This window comes from Hemitrygon akajei, chromosome 10 (assembly GCF_048418815.1).
Source record: "Hemitrygon akajei chromosome 10, sHemAka1.3, whole genome shotgun sequence".
NCBI lineage: Eukaryota > Metazoa > Chordata > Chondrichthyes > Myliobatiformes > Dasyatidae > Hemitrygon > Hemitrygon akajei.
This window is the reverse complement of record NC_133133.1, coordinates 158826631-158853353: the sequence shown is the minus strand read 5'-3', so window position 1 is coordinate 158853353 and position 26723 is coordinate 158826631. Positions and strand designations below refer to the sequence as shown.

General features: G+C 41.8%; 1 protein-coding gene across 2 annotated transcripts in view; it reads right to left on the bottom strand.

The window, feature by feature from the left end:
- The window catches only part of met (MET proto-oncogene, receptor tyrosine kinase), a 132247-nt gene that overhangs the window by 41012 nt on the left and 64512 nt on the right, over nucleotides 1-26723 (bottom strand). For both annotated transcript variants that reach the window (XM_073059509.1, XM_073059508.1), the window contains exons 4-5: nucleotides 8243-8377; nucleotides 1347-1514 (exon numbers count right to left, since the gene is read on the bottom strand). In XM_073059509.1, coding sequence (XP_072915610.1) covers nucleotides 1347-1514; nucleotides 8243-8377 — 303 coding nt within the window. The remainder of the gene's footprint in view (nucleotides 1-1346; nucleotides 1515-8242; nucleotides 8378-26723) is intronic.

The following is a 26723-nucleotide window of genomic DNA, read 5'->3' as shown; positions in this document are numbered from 1 at the left end:
TAGAGATAAGGCAGTAGAGAGGACTGAAGATTGTAACAGGTATGTGGTTGAGTAGCATTGGGTTAGTAACATGGCTACGTGGTGATGAGTAGTGGAGTCTGGCCATCTTGAGAGGAGATCCTGAGATACTTAACAGTCAGAATGGGAAAGAGGCAAATGCCAACAAAAATAGAGTAGATTAAAAGTTCAAAGTTCAAAGTAAATTTATTATCAAAGTACATATACACCATATACAACCCTGAGATTCATTTTCATGTGGGCCTACTCAACAAATCTATAGAATAGTAACTATAACAGGATCAATGAAAGATCAACCGGAGTACAGAAGACAACAAACTCTGCAAATGCAAATATAAATAAATAGCAATAAATAACGAGAACATGAGATAATGAGATAAAGAGTCCTTAAAGTGAGATCAAACACGAGGAAATCTGCAGATGCTGGAAATTCAAACAACAACACACGCAAAATGCTGGTAGAACACAGCAGGCCAGGCAGCATCTATAGGGAGAAACACTGTCAATGTCGACAGCGCTTCTCCCTATAGATGCTGCCTAGCCTGCTGTGTTCTTAAAGTGAGATCATTGGTTGTAGGAACATTGCAATGATGGGGCAAGTGAGTGTGGTTATCCCCTTCTGTTCAGGAGCCTGATGGTTGAGGGGTAGTAGCTTCATTTGTCATACAGTATGGACAGCAAAACAGAGAGAGAAATGCATCGCTTGCACTGGTGATGTGCTAGGGCAGCCCACAAGCGTAACTACACTTCGGTCATGAAAATAGCACCCCCACAATTTACTGAACCCTAACTTGTACATCTTTGGAATGCGGTCAGAAACAGGAACACATGGAGGAAAACCCACGTGGCCATGGGGAGAACATATAAGCTCCTTATTGACAAAGGCGGGAAAGAAACCCACTGGTTAAAGGAGGACCTACTTGTAAGACAATGAACACCTTAAGCTAATGTGAAACTGGGCTTCAGCTCTCTAGTTAATGCTTGCTTCAACATGTGTACTTAAGATGTCTGAGGGCAGTGTTGTGGAGCAAGACATTGCAAAACAGTTGAGTAGGTGTGTTGTGCTTCATATGTATGGTGAAGGCAGGGTGAATGGACAGGAACATTCCATAAATATGACGAAGGGGGTGTGCTTTGAATCCACTTTTTGTCACTTAGAGCTCAAATATGTTGCTCAATGCAACAGACATTTAAATCAGGATTTCTGGTCATAATATCTATTGTTTTGGAAGATTTAGAAGAAATCCATGCAATGCATTTTTAAATTTCCGGTCAATATTACCCAAGTGAAAGCAGCTTATTATTTGTTTCACAATAGAGTTTCTTACCTGGCTGATAACAGGAGGGCAGATATTCCATTTGTGAGTCATACATTCTTGCATTCTGGAACACCTACCACTACACCATGCACAGCCCATGAAGGAAGGAGCTGTTAAGCACTTAGTGCATGACAAGAAATAGCCACACCTTGCAGCTGTTAAAGGTAGTTTGCTTATCTGGTAAAACAAAAACACACAAATTTTTATTGTACAATTAACTCATACAAATAAGAATTGATTACATATAAAAGCCTCTCCATTCCATTAACAAAGGGGGTAAGGAAGCTATTAATCTGCTCTACATTTAAAACTGACTGGTATTAACATCCCAAATATATTAAGCTGTCAGGATCAAATTAAGCATACTAGGCCCAGCCGATGCTATCTAATTGTCAAAATCCAATCACATTTTCCATTACTTTCTTGTCACGAAGGTGTCATTCAGCCCATTGAGTCAATGCCAGCTTTCTCATCAGCCCTTTCCCTATGCGAGTGAAAGTATAAAAAAATGCAGATGATGGAAATCCGAAACAAAAACAGCAATTGCAGGAGGTACCCAGTCTTGACACAGAAGCGCAGAAACAGTCTTGAAACGGCCTCACCAGCTGAACGTTTCAAGCCTTTTCTATTTTAGTCCCTTTCACCCACAATACAATGTAGAACAGCACAGGATCAGGTCCTTTGGCTTACAATGTCTGCTTTGAACATGATGCCAAATTAAACGACCGTAATTCACTCTTGTGTGTATACAATCCATACCTCTTTACTCCTTGTATATTCCTGTGTCTAACAGCCTCTAAGTGTTACTCTCATATCTACTTCCACCACTTCCCCAGCCATCTGTGCCAGGCACGCACCATTCTGTGTGAAAAAACTTGTCCTGCACATCTCCTTTCAACTTTCCTCCATATCACCTCAAATACATGTCCTCCAGTACTTGATATATCTACTTTGGGGTAAAGATTCCGATCGCTTACCCCATCTATGCCTCTCATAACTTTATGAACTTACAATAGACCTCCCTTCAGTCTCTGATGCTCCAAAGGAAACGATCCTGGTTTGTCTAACCTCTCTTTAAAGCTCGTACTCTCTAATCTAGGCAGCTTTCTGCACCCTCTCCAAGGCTTCCACATCCTTCTTGTAAAGGGGTGACCCGAATTGCACACGATATTCCAAATGTGGTCTGAATAAAATTTTATACATCTATACCATGATTCTTCAGTTTTATAATGAATGCCTCAAATAATGAAGGCAAGCTTGCTGTATGCAGCCTTTGACACCCATTCTACTTGAATGGCTACTTTCAAAGAGCTACGGACTTGGACTCCAAGACTTCTCTGTGCCTTAGTGTATACATGGAACCTATTATCCCTCACACACCTTTCAACTCTTGTAAGTATAATACGGAGCACTATCAGGTCTTTTTGATATGTGAGGAAACTGGTGCTCCCAGAGGAAACCCATTTGGTCACGGGGAGAACGTGCAAACTCCACGTAGGCTGTACATGAGGTCAGGAGAATACACACATCGCTGGAGCTGCAAGGCAAATACTCCACAGGCCAGATCAGCCCACCAGCCTGTGCATTGCTGGCAAGGGTATATCAGAACTCGTTTTTGCATCCAATCCGGAGAAGAAACTCCAGATTTCTGCTGGATGAACTTAATACGTTCAGCAACATCTGCCGGTGGGGATGGGGTGTTGGGAAGAATTGACAATGCTTTGGGTCAAAGTCCTGCCTCAGTTGACAACTACTTTCCCCACAGATGCTGCTCGACCGAATGAATTACTTGCAGCCGATTGTTTCCTGCTTGCGTTGTTCCAGCATCTGCAGTACCGTTTGTCTTGAAATTCAAGCTTACATTTTTTAACTGAACTATCTGTTGTAAAAATTCTGTTCAACTCAGAAAGTAGGTACAGTGCACTGAAAATAGCTAATTATGTGGCAGCACTAACAGAGCATCTGGGATCCTTCTAAGGAGTGAGACCAGCATGTTAACAGACTTGCCGGTGACACTGGGCAGATGGAAAAAGAAAGTTAAGATGACAGAGAAAGAGGGTGAATTTAAGTTTAATTGGCAATGAAAGAGAAATAAGCAAAGGGAAAGAATGAATTACAAAAGTGGGAAATAAGAAACAGAAGAGAACATAGAAAAACACCTCATTAAAAAAAATTAAATCCTTAAAAAGACATTTGCTTTCCAAAGGTAATCCTGCATGGTGTGTTGTCTTGGGAGGTATAGCAGTAACCGATTTTCAGCAGGAAATGGATTTCCACATTGTTCACCTTAATTTCTGTGGCCAAATGAACAAATTCATAAAACACACACAGGAAAACTGTCGTTCTTGCAAGTGGAGATATGAAAATCATGCAGCAATTTGTGGTGACATATAATTTACAATGCATGCCTACCTACAAATTGCTGGTTCATTTACATATACATTTGACATTAACTTCCAATCAAATTACAGGTAAGAAGTATGATAAGAACATTTTTGCCTTCTGGAGAGATCAATAGGTTGTTCCTAAAAAATATGGCAAATGCTGGAGATCTGAAATAAAACCAGTTGGATGCATCAGCAAGGGAGATGAGGCTGAGTACAGGGCTACGGTGGGAAACTTTGTCACATGGTGCGAGCAGAATCATCTGCAGCTTAATGTGAAAAAGACTAAGGAGCTGGTGGTGGACCTGAGGAGGGCTAAGGTACCGGTGACCCGTTTCCATCCAAGGGGTCAGTGTGGACATGGTGGAGGATTACAAATACCTGGGGATATGAATTGACAATAAACTGGACTGGTCAAAGAACACTGAGGCTGTCTACAAGAAGGGGCAGAGTCGTCTCTATTTCCTGAAGAGACTGAGGTCCTTTAATATTTGCCGGACGATGCTGAGGATGTTCTATGAGTCTGTGGTGGCCAGTGCTATCATGTTTGCTGTTGTGTGCTGGGGCAGCAGGCTGAGGGTACCAGACACCAACAGAATCAACAAACTCATTCGTAAGGCTAGTGATGTTGTGGGGGTGGAACTGGACTCTCTGACGGTGGTGTCTGAAAAGAGGATGCTGTCCCCAAGTTGCATGCCATCTTGGACAATGACTCCCATCCACTCCATAATGTACTGGTTAGGCACAGGAGTACATTCAGCCAGAGACTCATTCCACTGAGATGTAACACTGAGCGTCATAGGAAGTCATTCCTACCTGTGGACATCAAACTTTACAACTCCTCCCTCGGAATGTTAGACACCTTGAGCCAATAGGCTGGTCCTGGACTTATTTCCACATGGCATGATTAACTTATTATTATTTAATTATTTATGGTTTTATATTGCTATATTTCTTCACTATTCTTGGTGTGACTGTAATGAAACCCAATTTCCCTTGGGATCAATAAAGTATGTCTGTCTGTCTGTAAATTGTGAAAATACATCAGCCAGTGTCTCTTAAATGTTAGGTCAAAAACTTTTCATCAGGATGAAAAGTTGCAGAGAGGGAGCGTGGGTATTAAGACAGAACAAAGAGAATGTCTGCGATAGGTTGATCTGGATGACACAGGCAGTGCTAGTGCTGATTGAGAGGGATAGCAAAGGCTCATTTATTGCAATCTGTCTGAAATAGATTGAATTAGAGGAATTCTATCTCTCTCCCTTCTTTGCAAATTTTGCAAGTTGATGCTGATTTTGTAAGTCATCCTAGTTCTGATGACAGGGCATTTATCTGAAATGGTCATTCTCTCTCTCTCCATTGATGCTGTCTATTTAAGATCATAAGGCATAGGAACAGAATTAGGCCATTCAGCCCATCGAGTTTGCTGCGCCATTCCATCATGACTGATCCTGGATTTCACTCAATCCCATACACTTGCCTTCTTGCCATATCCTTTGGTGTCCTGACCAATCAAGAAACTACCAACTTCTGCCTTAAGTATACCCACGGACTTGGCCTCCACTGCAGTCTGTGGCAGAGCATTCCACAGATTCACTACTCACTGGCTTTCTCCTTAACTCTATTCTGAAAACTCTATTTTCAGGCTGTGCCCTCTAATTTTGGATAGGAAACGTCCTCACCACATCCGCCCTATCTAGTCCTTTCAACATTCAGTATGTTTCAATCAGATCCCCCCACATTCTTCTAAATTCCAGTGAGTACAGGCCCAAAACTACCAAATGCTCCTCATATGTTATCCCCTTCATTCCCAAAATCATCCTCGTGAACCTCCCCTGGACTCTCTCCAATGGCAACACATCCTTTCTGAGATATGGGGCTCAAAACTGTTGATGATACTCCAAGTGTGGCCTGACTAGTGTCTTATAAAGGCTCAGCTTTCTCTTCTTGCTTTTATATTCTATTCTCCTTGAAATAAATGCCAACATTGCATTTGTCTTCTTTACCACAGACTCCACCTGTAAATTAACCTTCTGGGAGTCTTGCACAAGGACTCCTAAGACACTTTGCACCTCTGAATTTTGAAATTTCTCCCAATTTAGATAGCAGTCTGCACTATTGTTCCTTTTACCAAAATGCATTATCATACATTTCCCAACACTGTGTTCCATCTGCCACTTCTTTGTCCATTATTCCAATTTGTCTAAGTCCTCCTGCAAACACATTGTTTCCTCAGTGCTACCTACCCCTCCACCTATCTTTGTATCATCTGCAAACTTTACCACCATTATCCAAATCATTGACAGATAATGCAAAATGTAACGGTCCCGATACTGACCCCTGAGGAACACCACTAGTCACTGGCAGCCAACCAGAAAAGGCCCCCTTTATTCCCACTCACTGCCCCTGCCTGTCAGTCATTCCTCTATCCATGCCAGTATATTTCCTGTAATGCTATAGGATTTTATCTTGTTAAGCAACCACATACGTGGCACCTTATCAAACACCTTCTGAAAATCCAAGTAAATGACATCCACTGCCTCTCCTTTGTCCACCCTGCTTGTTACTTTTTTTGAAGAATCCTAACAGATTTCCCTTTACAGAAACCATGTTGAGTTTGACTTATTTTATTAGTCTCCAAGTACCCCAAATTCTCATCCTTAATAATGGACTCCAATACTTTCCCAACCACTGAGGTTAGGCTAATTGGCCTATAATTTCCTTTCTTTTGCCGTCCTTCCTTCTTAAAAAGTGGAGTGATGTTTTCAATCTTCCAGCCCTCCAGGACCATGCCAGAATCAAGTGAACAATGTATCTGCTATCTTTTCAGCCGTCTCTTTCAGAACTCTGGGATGTAGTCCATCTGGTCCAGCTGACCTATCCACCATAAGCCATTTTAGTTTGCCTTGCACTTTTTCTTTTGTAATTGCAATGTTACTCACTCCTGCTCCCTGACACTCACGGACCTCTTCCACACTGAAGACTGGTGCAAAGTACCCATTAGGTTCATCTGTCATTTCCTTGTCCCCTATTACGACCTCACCAGCATCAATTTCCAGTGGTCCAATATCAATTCTCACCTCCTTTTTGCTCCTTATATAACTGGAAAAACTTATAGTTTCCGGCTTTATATTATTGGCCAATTTGCCCTGTGGCGACCCACTTTCTGCGCAGGCGAACTGGCTCACAAATAGCCAGCGCACGGGAAGAGACTTTGGTAATGCACCTCTGACGTCATTTCCTCCCGGAGAGGGTGGGCGCTAGGGATTAAATGCCAGCGCCGCGAAGTTTGAATAAACTAGTCTCCAAACGACTTACCGACTGCGTGTCGTTATTTCAGCGCTGTGTGTAGCACATCGCTACAGCCCTTGTATTTTACCTTTTCCCTTCTTATAGCTTTTTTAGTTGCCTTTTGCTGGATTTTAAAAACTTCCCAATCATCCAACTTCCCACTCACTTTTTCTACTTTATATGCCCTTTCCTTTGCTTTTATGCAGTCCTTAACTTCCCTTGTCAGCCACAGTTGCCTAGCCCTGCTATTTGAGAACTACCGGTACTTCTTCTGTGCCTTGTGAACTATTCCCAGAAACTTCAGCCATCTTTGCTCTGCCGTCATCCCCACCAGTATCCCCCTCCAATCCACCTGGGCAAGCTCCTCTCTATTGCCTCTGTAATTCCCTTTATTCCATTGTGATACTGATACATGTGACTTATGCTTCTCCCTCTCAAATTGCAGTATGAATTCAATCATGTTACGATCACTGCCTCCTAAAGGTTACTTTACATTAAACTCCCTAATATGATCTGGGTTATTACACAACACCCAAGCTAAGATAGCCTTTCCCCGAGTAGGCCCAAGCACAAGCTGCTCTAAAAAGTCATCTCGTAGGCATCCAACAAATTCCCTCTCTTGCGAACCGACACCAACCTGATTTTCCCAATCCTCTTGCATATTGAAGTCTCTCATTACAATTGTGTCATTACCCTTATTACGTGCCTTTTCCAGCTCTCCTTGCAATCTCAATCTCAATCTTGGCTACTATTTGGAGGCTTAAATATGATTCCCGTAATGGTTTTTTCAATCCTGCTGTTTCTTAACTCCACCCACAAAAATTCAACATTCTCTGACCCTGTATCACCTCTTTCTAAAGGTTTAATTCCATGCCTTACCACAGAGCCACACCACCGCCTATGCCTTCGTGCCTGTCCTTTTGATACAAAGAATATATTTTGACGGTAAACTCCCAAGTATAGTCTCCTTTCAGCCACGATTCAGTGATGCCCACAACATCATACCGACTAATCTGTAATTGCACCACGCGTTTGTCAACCTTATTCTGAATGCTAGGCGAATTTAAATACAGCACCTTTAGTGCTGCCCTTTCCAGCACTATTGGTCTTATGTAAATATTCCCAATAATTATATCAAACAGCGCACATGTCAACTCTAATATTAAAGTCAAATAGTTGAAGGCAGTAAGTAAAATGCTTAAGAAGATATATACAAGCAACAAGAATTACCTTCTTCCCTGTAACAATGACTATGTAGCCTTGTTCAGATCCAGATTGTTCAACTAATACTTGAGGGGATACTGAATTAGAGTCTAGCTGTAAATTGAAGTGAGGTGTTGATCGCTCAATTCGGGAAATCACCACCTGCAAAACAAAATTTGAAGCAATTTTTAAAACATTCTTCTATTTGTTCAGCACAGAGTCACAAAAGGCAAATTCCTCGCAGCAGTAAAGTTTCTGCACAAGAGATTTTAAACCTGCTGTGGGTTAAATAGAAATTTAAGTTATTTCATAAATTTAGAATCCCAGCTCTGAATCTTGGTTAAATGTGATCATTTTCCTGTGGCCTACTGAAGTGAAGTGATCCAAATGTCTATAGGCTGTCAATGGTGAATCATGATTTCTTTTGGGAATTTGGGTTGGATGTTCTGAAAATATAAAAGAAAACACAAAATATCTTCTGCTGACCACATCTACAGGAAATTCAAAGGTCTGTGGGTACTTGAAGTGCTGGATTACCTTGGAACTTATAAACTTGGAACCAGGGTCAGAGTGGATGGAAGCCAACACCATACACACAAAGGTCTGGGGTGCATTTCAGAGAGATTTTAATTAAAATAGGGTCTGTTGGAGTAAAAATTTCTCCAAGGCTGTAGTTAAAATAAATTTTATAACTAGGTAGCATTCCTGAGGAAAGGTGCAATCATTAGAGTCTCCCCCTCTTGATGGCTATTAATCAGAGATGCTGAATCAGAATCAGGATTATTATCACAAACAAATCTGCAGATGCTGGAAATCCAAGTAACACGCACACAAAATGCTGGAGGAACTCAGCAAGCGAGGTAGCATCTGCGGAAAGGAATACAGTCGACAACCAACATCAGTTGTGAAAGTTGTTGTTTTGCAGCATCAGTACATAAAATACGATAAATTATAATACACCCCACAAATACACTAAATTAATGAAGTAGTGCAAAAATAACGCAGAAAAACCCAGACTGTATTGAAGAAATTGAATAGAAGAATACTTAACTTTCCATTACGTGGAAGGAAAGACATGGTGTACTGGGCAAATACAAGCAGCAGGCTTAAAACAGGAACCATGGAGTAATCTCAAATGAACCTCAATGGGGGACCTAATTGTGAACCTTAGTATCAATTTCGAAATTCAATGTGGCCAGCAGCAACCATAAACTGTTTCCAACCACTCAAAGACATCAAAGTAGCATCAATGAAACAGTCAAGTTTTTTTTTGTGTAATATAGTCACACTGACTTACAACACAAAAGCAGGCTCTTTAGCCTGACTCATTCATTCGTATTGAGTTTCTCCCCCCCCCCTCCCCAACTGATTCTATTTGCTGGCATTAGGTTCTTATCCTTCTATGCCTTGCCTATTAAAGTGCCTGTCGAAACATATCTTAAATGTGGTGATTGCATCTGGTTCTCATGTGGCTATCAGCTCCAGATATCAAGCATGCTTTGTGTACAATACCTTTCCTCAAATCCCCTCCCTCCCCTGGACTGACTCACAACTATGTTGTATTTACTCTATAAAAGTCCTGGAGTTTTATAGCACAAAAAAGGCCCTTCTGCCCAACTTGTCCATGCTGACTGTTAGGGTGTACTCTGGAAATTAGGATATATGGCAAATATTAATTTCAACAGCAAGCCATTCTTCAGATTTGAATGTGGATTGCAGATTGAATTTACAACACAGCTCAGGACAATGGCCTTCCTGGAGCTGCAGGCTGGGGTCAATTGCAAACAAAGAAACACTCAATTTACACTTCAGATGCCTGCCTATGCATGAAAGTGGCCCAGAGTCAATTGGGATTAACATTCATTTTGGGTGTCTGCAGTGGGAGTGTGAAGGAAGAGGTGTCTGAAAATTACATGTAATTCAAAGGAAGCATTGAAGATACATTCTAATTACAGAATTGTCCTGCTGATACCTTTAATCTTTAGCATATAAAAATGTCATGTAAAATTGGGTTGTTCAGGCCTTTCCTTGTCTCGAAAATGATGCCTGTATACTCGTTGTAATAGAATAAATGCTTCTATATCCGCTAGCTTCAGTGTCTCTCCAGAGACTTTGTTCACAGTTACAACACTGACTAAGGTCTCTTCTTGAGCTAGTCCCATTTACCTGCATTTGCCCTATATCCCTCTCCTATCTATGTACCTGTTCAAATCACACAAATGTTGTCATTGCACTCACAAAATCCTAATGCAGGAAAAGTAAGGCAGCTCCACTTGTACAGTGATAGGAAACACACCATATCTCGGGTCTTTCTTCACAGTGGAAAATGAAGATGAAACATATTTCTATGTACTTCCTTTTGGCATTTGTCCCCCTTGACACTGGGGCAATGGTGCAATCAGAAGCTGAAGCATTTCACTGACCCTGCAGCAAGCAATTTGTTTTTGTGCCATTTCATAGCGCCAAGAGTTGGTACAGATGTTGCGAATTGATGGGACTACATTTGAGAATATGAAATTATCATGGATCTGCATTATAGTAGCAATATCCATAGAGCTAGACTCATAAATCTGAAGAAGTGAACTTAGTTTCCATCTTAACAGATTGGGAATTTAAATTCAACTTGACTAGATACATCCTCAAATAAAAATTGTCAAACATGATCTCCACTTTTGTAAATCCATGCTGACTTTGATCACTGCATGCACAGCCTGCTTGCAACATTTGAGCTGGTGAATATGGCCAAAAGAGCGACAGTAATAGGCCAGAAGACACTTAAGATGATGACAGCATTTTATCTCAACCAAGCAAAATAAAACATGAATGTATTTGATTCCCAACTGTTTCTGACAGCTCTTCAGCACCAGTGCAAATTGAAGACAAATAAGAAAACAGAAAGAATTGCAGCCATTCTTCTTTCTTAAAAGGGTATGTGAAACAAATTACAAAAATGGAACAAGAAGGCTTAATGGATTCCATGATGATATTAAACAGATTTGTGTCAACTACTGGGATTCAGAGTTACAGCAATATATAGCCAATATGCATAGGTATCTCAGGAGCGTTCTGCTTGAAAGCCTATTACTAAAGCTCAGTTCCTACCCTGTTGCATTGCCCCATCCATTTTGCCCCCACCATGGAGTTGAGATTGAAAGTTTAGTCACACTTAATTGCTGGTCAGTCCTTTTAATCCTCATGGAAGATTACCTGTTAAGAACACATACTAAATCAAATCAGCAAAAATGGTCTTGAGCACAGGTTGCTTTTTCAAATTTATTATAATAAAATTAGGGCTCTTACATAACCTAACAAACCACTACACCACAGTCACTACTCCTGCTGAACTAGTCACCTCATCATTATATAATCCAACTGCATTTTTAAAATTGACCTTTCCTAAATATATAACTGATTAGTGTTTTAAGTCCATACGTTATCAGCAGTGCCAGGTGTTCTATTTATTGGTTAAAATTTGTTAGACTGCATCTGAAATTAATTTCACAATTTCCAATGCACTGACATGACTATACATTGCATTTAACATTACCAACCGGGCATCTGATTCTAGGCATAAATCTCTTAAATTTATAACCAAACACATTTAATTATTTTTATTTTACTAAATAACACTTGCAAACATCACTTCAGAACTCTGCAACTGTCAGAATATCATGTCTTTTTTTTGGGGCACAAAACATGATTTCTGAACGATTGCTTGCATTAGGTGATAATTTTTTCCATCTGTACATCAAGATTTTGATGCCCAGAATTTCTTAAGGAGGAAACAGCAATTATTTATCTGGAATCATTTGAGCTATAAAAATACAAGGCACAGAGGGAAACCATTTAGCTGTCCAATAGATCACAAATCTTGGTGTCTGTACTGTCTCATTGCAAATGGATAAATTTAATGCCACTGCTCTGCTTTCTCCCCATTGCCTACCACCTTCATCTGTTTCAATTATTTTGCAAATTCTCTCTTAAAAGATGCAGAGCCTCTGTCTTAAGTACTCCCTAATCTGTGTTCCACCATTCTCCATAACCTCTTTCCTCCCTCTGCTAATTTAAAATTGATGATCCCTCATTGCTGTTTTCTCAACTAGAGAAAGTAATTTTTCCCAACCCACTCTTTGTAATTCGAAAAGGCTCCTCTTTGTCCTATGCTATTCTCTGCTCTGGTACAAATGATTTCAGCCTCTAAAGCTCAATGGTTAGCTTTATTTGTCACATGTACATTGAAGCATCGAAAAATGCCGCGAAACGTGTTGATTGCGTCAACAGCCAACATAGTGTTGCCAGGGGCAGCCCACGGGTGTCGCCATGTTTCCCATGCCAGTATAGCATGCCCATGATTTACTAACCCTAACTCATACACCTTTGTAATGTGGGACGGAGCTGGAGTACCCGTGTGGTCACAGGGAGAACACACAAATTCCGGAAGGACCGCGCTGGGGATTGAGTTCCAATCTTACGCTGCAAAGTGTTATGCCAACCACTGAGCTATCACGCTGCCCATTTTTTATTGTTCTTATCCAAGATCGCTCTGAAAAAAATACTCATGATTTTAAACCCCTTCTCTAACAGGTTGATTCAATGTATAATGATTTAAATATTTAATTTCCAGTAGTATTGTGTTTATAAAATCCAACGTGAGAGTCAATGTTTTTCTTCATGAACTTCCCTGTAATCCATCTCTCACACACAAAACACACCTTTCTGGTGATTAAAAACTTGGATGCATTTCCTGTCTTTTCTCTCACTTCTCTTTTTCACGTCAAGTTTATTGACATTTAACTATATATATATAACATATATAACTCTATAATGTGTAGAGAAATTAGATATTTATCCAAACCAGGGTGTAAAGCACAGTAGTACACCTAACACACAATAACTTATGAAACACGAGGAAATCTGCAGATGCTGGAGATTCAAACAACAACACACACAAAATGCTGGTGGAACACAGCAGGCCAGGCAGCATCTATTGGGAGAAGCGCTGTCGACGATTCGGGCCGAGACCCTTCGTCAGGACAGTAACTTATGTAACATAACATAACTTATGAAAGTAAGGATAAAATCTGCAGGGTGAATTACGCATAAATAACAAATGGAAATGCTTAAATTAAATATTGTAAGGTATGGAACAGATTAATCAGCAACATGTCAAATGCGATGCGGCAGGGAGTGCGGAAGCCTAATGGACTCAGGGAAGAAACTGTTTTCTTTTTTTTGCATTGTCATCTATCTGCCCTGCCTTCGTCTTCTGCAGTTCTCAGTGTTATTTGTGGTCTACCATATGGCCCACTGTCAATTGTGCCCCATCCCAATTTCCCCTGACTTGTGCAGTCAGACCGGGGATGACAGAGGCGTTTTTTTAAGTGAGTGTATGGAACTCACTGCTGGGGCTGGAGGAGGAGATAGATACATTAGGGACATTTAAAAGACTCTTAGATAGACACTTGGATGAAAGATAATGATCATGAGTTGAGAGTTAAGGGGCAAAAGTTTAGGGGTGACACGAGGGGGAACTTCTTTACTCAGAGAGTGGTAGCTGTGTGGAATGAGCTTCCAGTAGAAGTGGTAGAGGCAGGTTCGATTTTGTCATTTAAAAAAAAATTGGATAGGTATATGGACAGAAAAGGAATAGAGGGTTATGGGCTGAGTGCAGGTCGGTGGGACTAGGTGAGAGTAAGCATTCGGCATGGACTAGAAGGGCCGAGATGGCCTGTTTCCGTGCTGTAATTGTTATATGGTTATATAAGTGCAGAGCTGTGTAGGAAAGGAGTGTTAGATTGATCTTGGAGTAGGGAAAAGGTTGGTGGGAACACTGTGGGCTCAATGGCCGATTCTGTGCTGTACTCTTCCATGTTCTATGAACTTCTAGCATCTTCTATTTTGCTACGGACAGACAAACTGGGCCTCAGTGATTATTGTTGAACATACCTATTCACAGAAGCAAACAACTCAGGCCTAAGCAAGGCTGTAACAGCAGAAACAGGGTACAGGTGGCACATCTTGGCATCAATGTTTCTTAGTATTGGTCTTGATGGCCTATTAGACGTCCACAATGAGAATAAGGAAGATGAATCACTAGCATTCAGAACTGCTATATGAGAAGTTGTTGATTGAGACTGATTATAGAACATTATACACAATACTGGTCCTTTGTTGCACAATGTTGTGCTAACTTTTAAACCTATTCTAAGATCAATCTAACCCTCCCCTCCTACATAGCCCTCCATTATTTTTATTATTCATATCTATCTGATGAATTTTCATTGAAGTGTCAAGAATTTAACTTTTTAATCACATAAATAAATCTTTATCCAACTATTTATAAAATTGTGTAATCCTTCAACAGATTTTAACCTTAACTGATGATTCATTTCTTAATGTACGGATTAAGTATAATTGATGAGCTGGAATGTCTGACTAGAGGTTCATCAACTCAAAATTTTGGGTAAAACATGTAGGAACTAAGTTTTGTAACTCTTCTGCTCCTTGGAGGAAATGCTTTTGTCACTTTTTTCTGAGACGAAGGAATGGGGACTTTGATGCTATTGTTGCTGTTTTTTTTCCTGCAAAGAAGGGGGTGGGGAGTTTGGGGTTTATGAGTTTTGTATCTTTTTATTTTTTGTGCCAGTGGGGGGTGTGTTGATTTCTTTTCTTTCTGTATTTTATCACTATCTGGAGAAGATGAATCTCAGAGTTGTATTGTACGTGCATTCTTTGACAACAAAATGAACTTTTGAACCTTTGACAGGGAAACTAGAATGGGAAGTGGTGAAGGTGTGGGGGGCGGGTGGTCATTTACCAGAGGCTTGAGAAACTGATGTTCATGCCATCAGGTTGGAGGCAACTCTGTTGAAATATAAGGTGCTTCACTTCTAACCTGAGTGTGGCTTCATCATGTCAGCGGAGGAGGCCATGGATAGACATACCGGAATAGGAATGGGAAGTGGAATTAAAATGGGTGGCCACTGGGAGATCCTGCTTCTCCTGGCGGATGCAGTGCAGGTACTCGGCAAAGCAATCTCCCAATCTATGTCAAGCCTCACGGATATACAGGAAGCCACACCAGGAGAACCGGGTATACAGATGACCCTAGAGACTCACAGGTGATGTGCTGCCTCACCTGGAAGGACTGTTTGGGGCTCTGAATGGTAGTGAGTGAGGAAATGTAGGGGCTGGTGTAGCACATGTTCCATTTGCAAGGACGTACCAGGAGGGAGATCAGTGGGGAGTGATGAGTGGACAAGGGAGTGGTGTAGAGAGCGATCCCTGTGGAAAGCGGAACATGGGGGGTAAGGGAAAGATGTGCTTGGTGCTGGGATCCTGTTGAACACGGTGGATGTTACGTGCTGGAGGTTTGTGGGGTGATAGTTGAAGACAAGAGGAAACCTATCCATGTCGTGGCGGCGGGAAGACAGGGAGGGCAGATGTGCACAAAACGGAAGGGATGCGAGTGAGGGCAGCGTTGATGGTGGAGGAAGGGAAGCCCCCTTCTTTGAAGAAGAAGGTCATCTAATTAATTCTGGAATGAAAAGCCTCCTCTGAGAGCAAATGCCACAGAGACAAAGGAACTGAGAGAAGGGGATGGCATTTTTACAAGTGACAGGGTGGGAAGAGGTATAGTCCAGGTAGCTGTGTGCATCAGTGGGTTCATATAAGGTATCAGTAGATGGACTGTCTCCAAAGATGGAGAGAGAGATCAAGAATGGGGAGGGAGGTGTCAGAAATGGACCAAGTGAATTTAAGGGCAGGGTGAAAGTTGGAGGCAAAGTTGATAAAGTTGACGAGCTCAGCATGGGTGCAGGAAGCAGCACCAATGAAGTTGTCAATATAGCAGAGGAAGAGCTGGGGAGCGATGCCAGCTTGAAACATGGACTGTTCTACATAGCCAACAAAAAGGCAGGCATAGCTGGGCCCATGCAAGTGCCCATGGCTACACCTTTGGTTTTAAGGAAGAGAGATGAGCCGAAAGAAAAATTGAGAGGGAGGACCAGTTCTGCCAGACGGAGCAGACTGACGGTGGAGGGGATCTGCTTGGGTCTGTTGTCCAGAAAGAAGAGGACAGCTTTAAGGCCCTCTTGATGGGAGGTGTGTAGGGACTGGACACCCACAGCAAAAATGAGACAATCAGGCCCACGGAACTAGAAGTCATTGAAAAGGTCATGAGCATGTGAAGCGTCACGGATGTAGGTAGGTAGGGACTGAACAGCGGGGGTGGGGGGAATAAAATGGAGTTAATGTTTGCAGATATAAGCTCGGTGGGGCAAGAATAAGCAGAAACAATGGGTGTACCTGGACTGACAGGTTTATGGATCTTGGGGAGAAGGTAGAAAAGGGAGGTGCAGGAGAAGGGAACTATGAGGTATAGTATACATACTTTGATAACAAATGTATTTTGAACTTTGAAGATTTCCAGCACTTACAGAATGTCTTGGGTATTTTCTTTTGTCTTATTTCTCTCTCTCTCTCTTAATCCTATCATTCTAATTATTTTGTTTTCCATATGTTATGTAACAATGAATTGAGTTAGAGGCTGTATAATCTCAAAAAAACTCTTCAGTCTGATGACTACAAGAACTGGTGTATAGGGCAACTCAGTAGTTTTGGAGAGCACCACAACTATGTCATCGTTTGGAGGCTTGTGTGCCTCAGTGATCCAGAGAACTATGCTGGCTGGAGTCAGGGCTTTATGCTTTGGCTCTTGGTAGGGTCACCCATGGCAAACAGGTCAAAGGGTATAGACCAGACTAAGAGTGCTCCACCGATTCTCCAGGTTCAGGGTTTCAGCTCAGGGCGAACAACTCTGACTGGTAAAACAAGGCTGTTGCGGAAACAGCAATGAAGAACCCGCCTACATCTGTGTGCGATGGTATTCTGGAGTCTCCACCTGGGACTTGCATGAGTGACAGTAGTGAAAACCAAGCTACTGACATGATGAAAGAAACCCTGAGCACTGCTGGAGATGGAAGACATTCATCGCTGGCTTAAATGCCAGTGGTGCACCGTGCGGTCTTTTAAAGGGGTCTGTGGGAGGAACTGAACAATACTGTCATAAATAATAAAAAGATACTTGCTAAATTAGTCTTGATAAAATTCAATATTTATCGTTTACATTTGTTCCCATTTACATAAGAAACCACAATAAAAGGAGTAGTAACATCACGGGAGGTAAAAGTGGGTAGATATATTATACATGCAGAAACAAAGCAATTTGTACAATGAAGAAAACCCCACTGATTGCAATATACCTCTAGATGTTGAAGCATCACCTTGACAGATTAGATAGTAAGAATTATTTGCATTACTGAGCAATTGCCTTATTAAGTTAATTATGTCATTTGCTTTGAAGAATGTGAAAAGCAGATATCCAACTCTTTTGATGATAGACATCCAAATGATTGGCCGTGAGAGCAACTCAGAATATAATGCATATAACATTTTAAGACCGAGCTGATAAATGGAAATAACTTGGCTTATATATCTTCTGATTTCACTCACACTGCCCTGGAATGTCCTCCCGTCTCTACCCGCTAACTTCACTCGTAATTGGTGTGGTTTCTCCAATGAGAACTTGTTCAATGAGGTTAACTCTGACCTGAAGCCCTTAGAACTCTCAGTCCTGAGTCCCTCCTGCAGTTTGTGTTTTTTTTGTTTCAGTTCTGACCTGGTTGGTGTGAAACTACACAACAATAGAGAATTCTGACTATAAGTCACTTGGGAAAACCAGATTAAGGAGGAGTTTGAGTGTCAGAAAGCCAAATACCAGGAGCTGGTAGAGCACTGCCAGAGACAGGGTGGAGGGTACAATGCGAGCCTACAGAGTTGGGGTGTAGAGTTTTTGCTGGCTGCTTGCTGTGCAGAACCTGCTCTCTCCTTGGCTTTAGGGGGCTGTAAAGAAAAGAGACACCAGGACTGTCACAGAGGCTGCTGTGTGAGAGTCCAGATGGCTATGGATCAAGAGCTGTGACCCATGGACCAAAACTTCTGGGACACAAGCCAGGGCCGATCAATCCTGGCTGGGTCACCCAGGTGAGAGAGTCTGTTATTGAAAGACCCAAAACACCCGATGACCCCAGGTTACATCACTAATAATGTATCCCAGCACATCCTAGGACGTATCTCCGCACCACGCGCATACTTTGACAGCCACAAGGCTGAAATGACTGCCAAGACTATCAAAGCTCTGCCAAACACTGCAGGAAACCACTACATGTGATAAACAATTGGATTTTGAAAATAAAAACAAAGCAAAAACTTTAAACAAACTAGAAAATACATGAAAGTAATTTATTAGATTTAAGTTAGGTTTACTAGCTCAAAAGATATTAATTACCTGCAGCTGATGGATTTCATTGAACAGTCTGGGAAGAGCTACAGGAAGCCAGCACCTCATTCTATGGGGAACCTTTGGAAAAACAGTTGTGTTCAGCAGTGAGGAAGTTTGGGATTTCTGTATTTGTATGCAGGAATCCCAAACTTCTTTACAGCACATGTTCGTTTTGCACCGCATTGCCAACCTTTCAGCACAAGCTTCCCACAAGGGATGCTCCAACAATGCAGTCCAAATCTGCAAATTCTGACTCTGATGCCTGATTTCAGGCACGTGGTTCACAACTTCCACAAGGTCATAGATCCTAATTTGGAAATGTAATTACTATCCCTTCATCCCAACTGGGCCCGAATACTTGGAGCATCTTGTATAATATTATATTATAATACAATCTGTCGGACGGAAACAGTTACGCACCCCTCAAATGGGCATTAAATAGAGTTACAGAGCACTATAGCACAGGAACAGGCCTTTTGGCCCGACTGGTCTATGCTGGCCTGGTTTTCTGCCCCACCCCATCGACCTGCAACCAGACCATAGTCCTCCATACCTCTCTCATCCATGGACCTATTCAAACTTCTCTGAATGGAATACACTGTTTGGAAATGTATAATAATGCATTTTGGTAAAAGGAACAATAGTGTGGACTATTATATAAAATGGGAGAAGGTTCAAACATCAGAGGTGCAAAGTGAATAGGAGTCCTTGTGCAAGACTCCCAGAAGGTTAATTTACAGGCGGAGTCTGTGGTAACTAAGGCAAGTGCAATGTTGGCATTTATTTCAAGGGGGATAGAATATAGAAACAAGGAGATAATGCTGAGGCTTTATAAGACACTGGTCAGGCCACACTTGGAGAATTGTCAACAGTTTTGGGTCCCTTATCTCTGAAAGGATGTGTTGCCATTGGAGACAGTCCGGAGGAGGTTCACCTGGATGATTCTGGGAATGAAGGGGTTAACATATGAGGAGTGTTTGGCAGCTTTGGGCCTGCACTCACTGGAATTTAGAAGAACGCATGGGGAACTCATTGAAACCTACCAACTGTTGAAAGGACCAGATGGGGGTGGATGTGGAGAGAATGTTTGCTCTGGTGGGGGTTTCCTGAACTAGAGGGCACAGCCTCAAAATTGAGGGGTGACATTTTAGAATGGAAGCAAGGAGAATTTCTTTTAGTCAGAGTGGTGAATCTGTGGAATGTTCTGCCACAGACTGCAGTAGAGGCCAAGTCTGCGGGTATATTCAAAGCAGAAGTTGATAGTTTCCTGATTGGTCAGGGCATCAAGGGATACGGTGAGAGGGTAGGTGTATGGGGTTGAATGGATCTGGGATCAACCATGGTGAAATGGCGGAGTGGATTCGATGGGCTGAATGGCGTAATGGTCTCATGGTCTAACATGTTAAAATTGAACCTGCATCTACCACTTCTGCTAGCAGCCCAAAACACTCCTTCCAATCCATGCCTGGACTCCTACCTCCAGGTTCTTCCGGGCCTAGACATCTCCAATCTCATTTTCATACTCTGCATGAAGCAGTTCCTGAGTTTAATGCAAGGACTGTTTAGCATGGCTGACAACTTGGGCTTCCAGTACTACTGACATTTGAAATCAGCGTTTCCACCACCGAAACTGTGTGCCACTAGTGTGTCTGGCAGTGGCCGAGGTACACTGAGGAAGCGTTGGGCAAGTGTGCTTTAAAAGGCACAACATTGCCTGTGTGATCAGATGCATGAAACTCTTTGCGGAGACTATTTTAATTTGAAAAAATGATTAATAGCTATTTTTATCAATTAATAGAATAAATCATGCCATTGTGTCCAATTCAATTACTCATGTAAGGCTTTAGTAATGTGGTCAAAGCTGCTTTTCCCCCTCATTATTTTGTAAGAATGAGGGGCTATTATTTATTGTATTAAATTGCCAATTAAGTTGATGACAGAAGGATGGTTCAGATCTGTTAAACAGTAACAGATCAGGCACCAAGCCTTGGTTTCAGCTCATTACCCAGCTTCAGAAACGATGACCTGGGTTTAGGGATTGGCCCTCATGTGAGGAGAGCTCAGGTCTTTCAATCAGGGAACGACAAGACAGAAGGTTTTGACTGGAAACCTGTCTTTAAAATGTTTCACTTCGCTTTTGTTTATCAATAAGTAACTCAGGTCACTGTTTCTCTGATAACTCCGGCCTCCCTTTAAAGTGTTTCGCTTTGATGTTGCTCAGCATACAGGTAACTCAGGTCACTGTTTCCCTGGTAACACTGGCCTCCCCTTGAGATAGTTCACTACAGAAGTTTAGCAACAGATAACTCAGGTCACTGATTGTCTGGTAACGCTGGCCTCCCTTTGAGATATTTCACCACAGAAGTTTAGCAACAGATAACTCATTGTCACTGATTTTCTCCTCTGAGGTCTTCCCGACATGCACCCTGGTACCACGTGCTTCCCAGTCTGTTGCCAGTCAGCACCCGCTTCCTGCCTGTTCTGAAGCAGTTTTGGCTTTTTACATGTTAACAAACTTGAGAATTAAATGTAGATCCAGTAGGCTGCAGAAGCAGCCAGAGATGAGATTTTGACTCAACCCATTACCTAACCATCTACAGCTAAAGACCCTGATATTAAGGCTTCTAGGCCTGAGAAATTCAAGGGTCGTATGCGAGGGTGAAATCAGTGCACTTCTCTCTATTTACTTGTGACACTGAAAGGGGCCAATTTGACCCCCTGATTTGATGCAGACTCACTGGACAATCCCTATCCTAACCTTGCTATTCCACCAACCTATTCCACCAACTTTCCCATCAACCCTGCTAGACTGTACCACTAACCCACCTACTAGGGCAATTTATAAACACAGAAATACAGCAGAAGCTGGAAATCCAGAGGAATTGACACAAAATACTGGAGGAACTCAGGTCCGGCAGCATCTATGCAGAGGAATAAAGAGTGGATGTTTCGGGCTGAGACCACTCATCCGGAGCAACTTACAGTGGCCAATTAACCTACCAACTTGCATAGCTTTGGGATGTGGGAGGAGAGCAGAGCAGCCAGAGGAAACACACACCATCATAGAGAGAATATACAGACTCCACAGACACACCATCGGAGTCAGGATTGAATCCTGATCATGGGGGCTGCAAGGTATCTGTTCTTCCAGCTGCACCAGCATGCTGCAATAGTTGCATGAAAGACTGTTTGAATTTCATTGTTTGAATTATTTTCATTTCCCGCTGCTATATTTCTAGCTGCGAAGGCAGTCCACAGGGTGTCAGCATGGATGAAGTTAAAGATGCACAAGAGATCATAGATGCTGCTTGACCTGTTGAGTTCCACCTGCAGACAACTTGTTGATGAAGTTAAAGGAAGGTGTGCAAAGAGAAACTATAGGAGCGCAGGAGATATATTGAAGAAGAAGCAAGAATTCACCCTCTTCATTGGAGTTACTGCTGCATGCGGTCATGGAAAATGGGCAGAGATCACACCTGCAAAGACAGAAGGAATCTCCATGGCTGGATTCACACTGGGCGATTCACTAGGAGTATGGAGAGTGGATGGGTGGAAGAGGTTGCAATGGTCTCCAGCCTCTGTCTTCCTGGAGGCAGAAACAGAGGAGGAAAAGGAGGAGGAAGACACTACAGGTGCATCAGCAACTTCACTGGACATTGGCAGGCATAAATCCCAAATTCTCCATACTGCCTGGAGTGTGGAGAAGCTCAGCACCATTGTTAATGGATCATTAACAAAGGGAATGCCGAACGTGGAGTGCCAGACTCCGTGGAGGCTCAAGACATGACCGCAGCCACTAAAACTTTGTGTGACAGTTGGTCATTAACAAGGTATTGGGCAACCAATCCATAGCTTTAGGTGTTGTACTAATATTAACCAACATGGTCTTGGCAGAGCTGCAGAAATAATGAGGCATAGAACCCTAAGTGATCAGTGACCATAGTCCAAGAACTTCCAATGCTTATCCTTCTCCTCTTCAGCCAATAGCCAACATGGTGTTTTAACTCCTCGTGGCTGAATTTGCCTTCCATGGGTACAGATAAAATATGTTTTACAAGGAGAAATCCAAACTCTAAGTACATGGACCTGAATAAACACCCCTACCTCTCTCTGAAGCACCGAGTAGATGGAGTCATAAGGATAAAGGGCTTGTAGAAGGATGCTTGATAAAATGTATAAAATGTTATAGTGTTGAAGAATGCCTCCAAGATGCATTGAATCACATTATTTCCATAAACTCCCTATTAGCGCCCTGTTGGCAGTCACATGACTCATATCTGATTAGGCCTTTTCCCATCCCCTTGGGAGATGGAATGCTCGAACAAATGCGACCCTGACGTGACATCAACATGCTGCCAGCAAAATTCCAGAAAATGAGTCACACAGTACTCATACACATACACAAACCTCACTGTGTTCTGATAAGGTTCAGTGATCAATCAGATAGCATGTGAAATAAACTTATCTTATTCATACCTAATATTTGTGTGTAGTTATCTTTTAGTACTTAATATTTGGGTAGTAGTTAATATTCTGGTCAGGTAAGTTAACCCATATTTCCAGTGTTACAACTGCTATTACCTGAAACCAAACGCTGGGAAGGTCAAGCTACATTAAAAAACATTTAACCCAGGAATCCTTTGGCACTGGGAAAGGCAATGTTAGAGAAGCAGTGTGTGGTAGGCCAATGTATATGCTTATCAATTCACTGGAAAGTTTTGGGCAACATCTTGCCACTGCAAAGTTCTATAGCAACACAAAGAAAGATGCGAATTGTATGACTAACGTACACAAAGAGCTTTCCTCCATTTATTCTGCCATTGTGGAGCAAGCACAGGAAAACAGTTTACAGCTAGGTGTCAGAAAGGGAGGTTCATGGGCGGGGATGGGTATGATTGGAATCTCAACAATTGAGTTGGAATGTAAAGAGGTCAAATCAGTGATTGGATGGAAGGAGAACTGTTAAGATGAGATGACATTGGAAGTAGGGAGCCAAATTTTGTTTACGTTATGGCCCAAGGGACAGGCCAAACAATAAGTTAGCTTCAAAGGGCATTTACTTAGAACAGATTCCCACTACCAGACTCTGTATGATACCACTGTCGTAGGCCAAATCAGAGGTGGGGATGAATCAGCATAAAGGAGGGAGATTGATAAACAGGTTAAGTGATGCCAAACCAGCAACCTCTTAGTCAAGACCAAGGAGATGATTATTGACTTCAGGAGGAGGAAACCAGAGGTCCATGAACCAGTCCTCATTGGGGGATTAGAGTTGGAGAAGGTCAGCAACTTTAAATTCCCCATTGTTATCATTTCAGAGGACCTGTCCTGGGCCCAGCACGTAAGTGCAATTACGAAGAAAGCACGGCAGTGCCTCTACTTCATTAGGAGTCTGTGAAGATGGGAATGACATCTAAAACTTTGACAAACTTCTACAGATGTGCGGTGGAGAGTATATTGACTGGCTCCATCATAGCCTGGTATGGAAGCACCATTGCCCTTGACCATAAAATTCCACAAAAGTTCGATACGACCCAGTCCATCATTGATAAAGCCTCCCCACCACTGAGCACATCTACACCGAGAGTGGTCGCACAAAAGCAGCATAGATCAATAGGGATCCCCACCAGCCAGGTCACGTTCTCTTCTCGCTGCTGCCATCAGGAAGGGAGTACAGGGGTCTCAGGACTCACACCACCAGGTTCAGGAAGAGTTACTCCCCTCAACCATCATGCTCTTGAACCAAAATGAGTAACTTCACTCAACTTCTCTTGCTCCTTCACTGAAATGTTCCCACAACCTATGGATTCACTTTCGAGGACTCTTCATCTCATGTTCTTGATATTTATTGCTTATTTATTTATTATTATTATTATTATTTAGTTTTCTTATAGTATTTGCACAGTTTGTTGTCTTTTGCACACTGTTTATATGCCCATTTGATGTGGTCTTTCATTGATTCTATTATGGTTATTGGAATCATTGACTATGCCTACAACAAACTGACTATCAGGGTTGTATATGGTGACATATATGTACTGTGATAATAAATTTACTTTGAACTTTGAAAAAATTCCTGAGCAAGTCTATTGTACAGTATTAAAGCCAGTTGCCTAAGCACCTGTGATATTATTCCTCAAATTCACACCATTATTGTCAAGAAGGACATGGATTTTGGGCTTATTGTTTAGGATTTCTCCTTCAGGGGTTGTAACTGTATTTCTGTTCCTTTAGTATTGATGGTCTAAATCATAAATCAGAGGTGCAAGGGGACTTGGGAGTTCTCATGCAGAATTCCCAAAAGGTTAACTTACAGGTTGAGTCGGCAGTGAGGAAGGCAAATGCAATGTTAGCAGTCATTTTGAGAGGACTAGAATATAAGAGCAAGGATGTGGTGTTGAGGCTTTATAAGGCATTGGTCAGACTGCATTTGGAGTACTGTGAGCAGCTTTGGGCCCCTTACCTCAGAAAAGATGTTCCGGCAGAGCAGGTCAACGACAACAACATTAACCACACACATTTTCTGAAAACTGCAAACAACAACTATGATGTGATCTGTCCAGGGTATTTTGCTTTAGAAGAGTATTTGATATTCATAAATTTAAATACAAGTCACCTACACCAAATTTCATTGACTTTGTCCATCTAATGCCAATGCAAGGTAGACACTAATTAATTTAAATTTTCCAGTAATACATTATAATGAGAATACAGCACCATTATTTATTTCAATTAATGTGAATTCACTCTAACCTCATCTTAACAACTTTAAAAAAAGCCAGGTCTGTCCTGGTCCACCCGCCATTTGCACAACCTCCTTCTCATCCTGCAAGCTATCTTTATCCACTACTGCACCTGTGCCATCCAGTACACAGGAGACCTCAGTGCCATAACTCTATAGCGAGGCAGGGCAAACATTCCCCAGGCGGTAGAATGCCAATGTCCCACCACTAGCTCTGTCCTGGTGACCACTGTCAGCTTGTTGCTGTCGAGGATAATTTCACAATGTTTAAATGATTCTATTGTGAGAGACACAGATAATTTTTCTTTAAATGCCAGTAGGTTTAATTATGAGTAGATTAACTTAAAACAAAGTAAAGAAAAATAATCAGAAAACTTATATCTTTCTCATGATGACATTGATCTGAATAGATCTGAAAAAATAAATAAAAATAGCTAAAATGTTTTGCATTATTTCTTGCTTTGCATTACAAGAACAAATAAATTAGAGAGAAATTAGTTTGGCATTTAATAAGATTCAAAGCCCTTCTTAATTTCTGTTTCATACAACACGTTTCCTGTTCCAAGCTTTGGTTAACCTTGAACAGATATACGTAAAGCATGAGGTTCAATATTATTGCTTGATAATATGCATTAGCTGGAGTACAGAAAGAAAGATATGGATTTATAATCACAAGAAAGTCTGCAGATGCTATAAGTATAAAGCAACATGCACAGAATGCTGGAGGAACTCAGCAGGTCAGCCAACGTCTATGGAAAAGAGATGAATCTTCTAGGGATGTCTATTGCATCCAGTTCTCCCAATGCAGCCTCCTCTACATCGGTGAGACCCACTGTAAATTGGGGAACTTTATCGACCACTCCGCATCATCTGCCACAAGCGGGAATTCTTGGCGGCAAAATATTTTAATTTTGATTCTCATTCCCGTTGATCCATGGTCTCCTCTTGTGCCAACATAAGGCCACCTTCAGGGTAGAGGAGCAAGCAACACCTTATATTCCATCTGGGTTGCCTCCAACCTGATGGCATGAATATCGATTTCTCCTTCTGGTGATAAATTTCCTCTCTGCCCCTTCCCCTATTCCCCTTCTGACCTTTCACTTCTTCTCACCTGTCTATTTCTTTCCCCAGAGCCTCTCCTCCTTCCCTTTCTCCTATGGTCCACTCTCCTCTCCTATCAGATTCTTTCCTCTCCTGCCCTTCACCATTCTCACTCAGCTCGCTTTGCCTATTATCCTTCCCCCACCTTTTTATTTTGGCGTCTTCACCCTTCATTCTCAGTCCCGAAGAAGGGTCTTGGCCCAAAACATTGACTGTTTACCCTTTTTCTTTTCTTTTGTGATTTATTTTTTTATTGAAGTTCATCATCAAGCAAGCACTTACACAAGATCGATGCTGCATGATGTGAGTTCCTCCAGCAATTT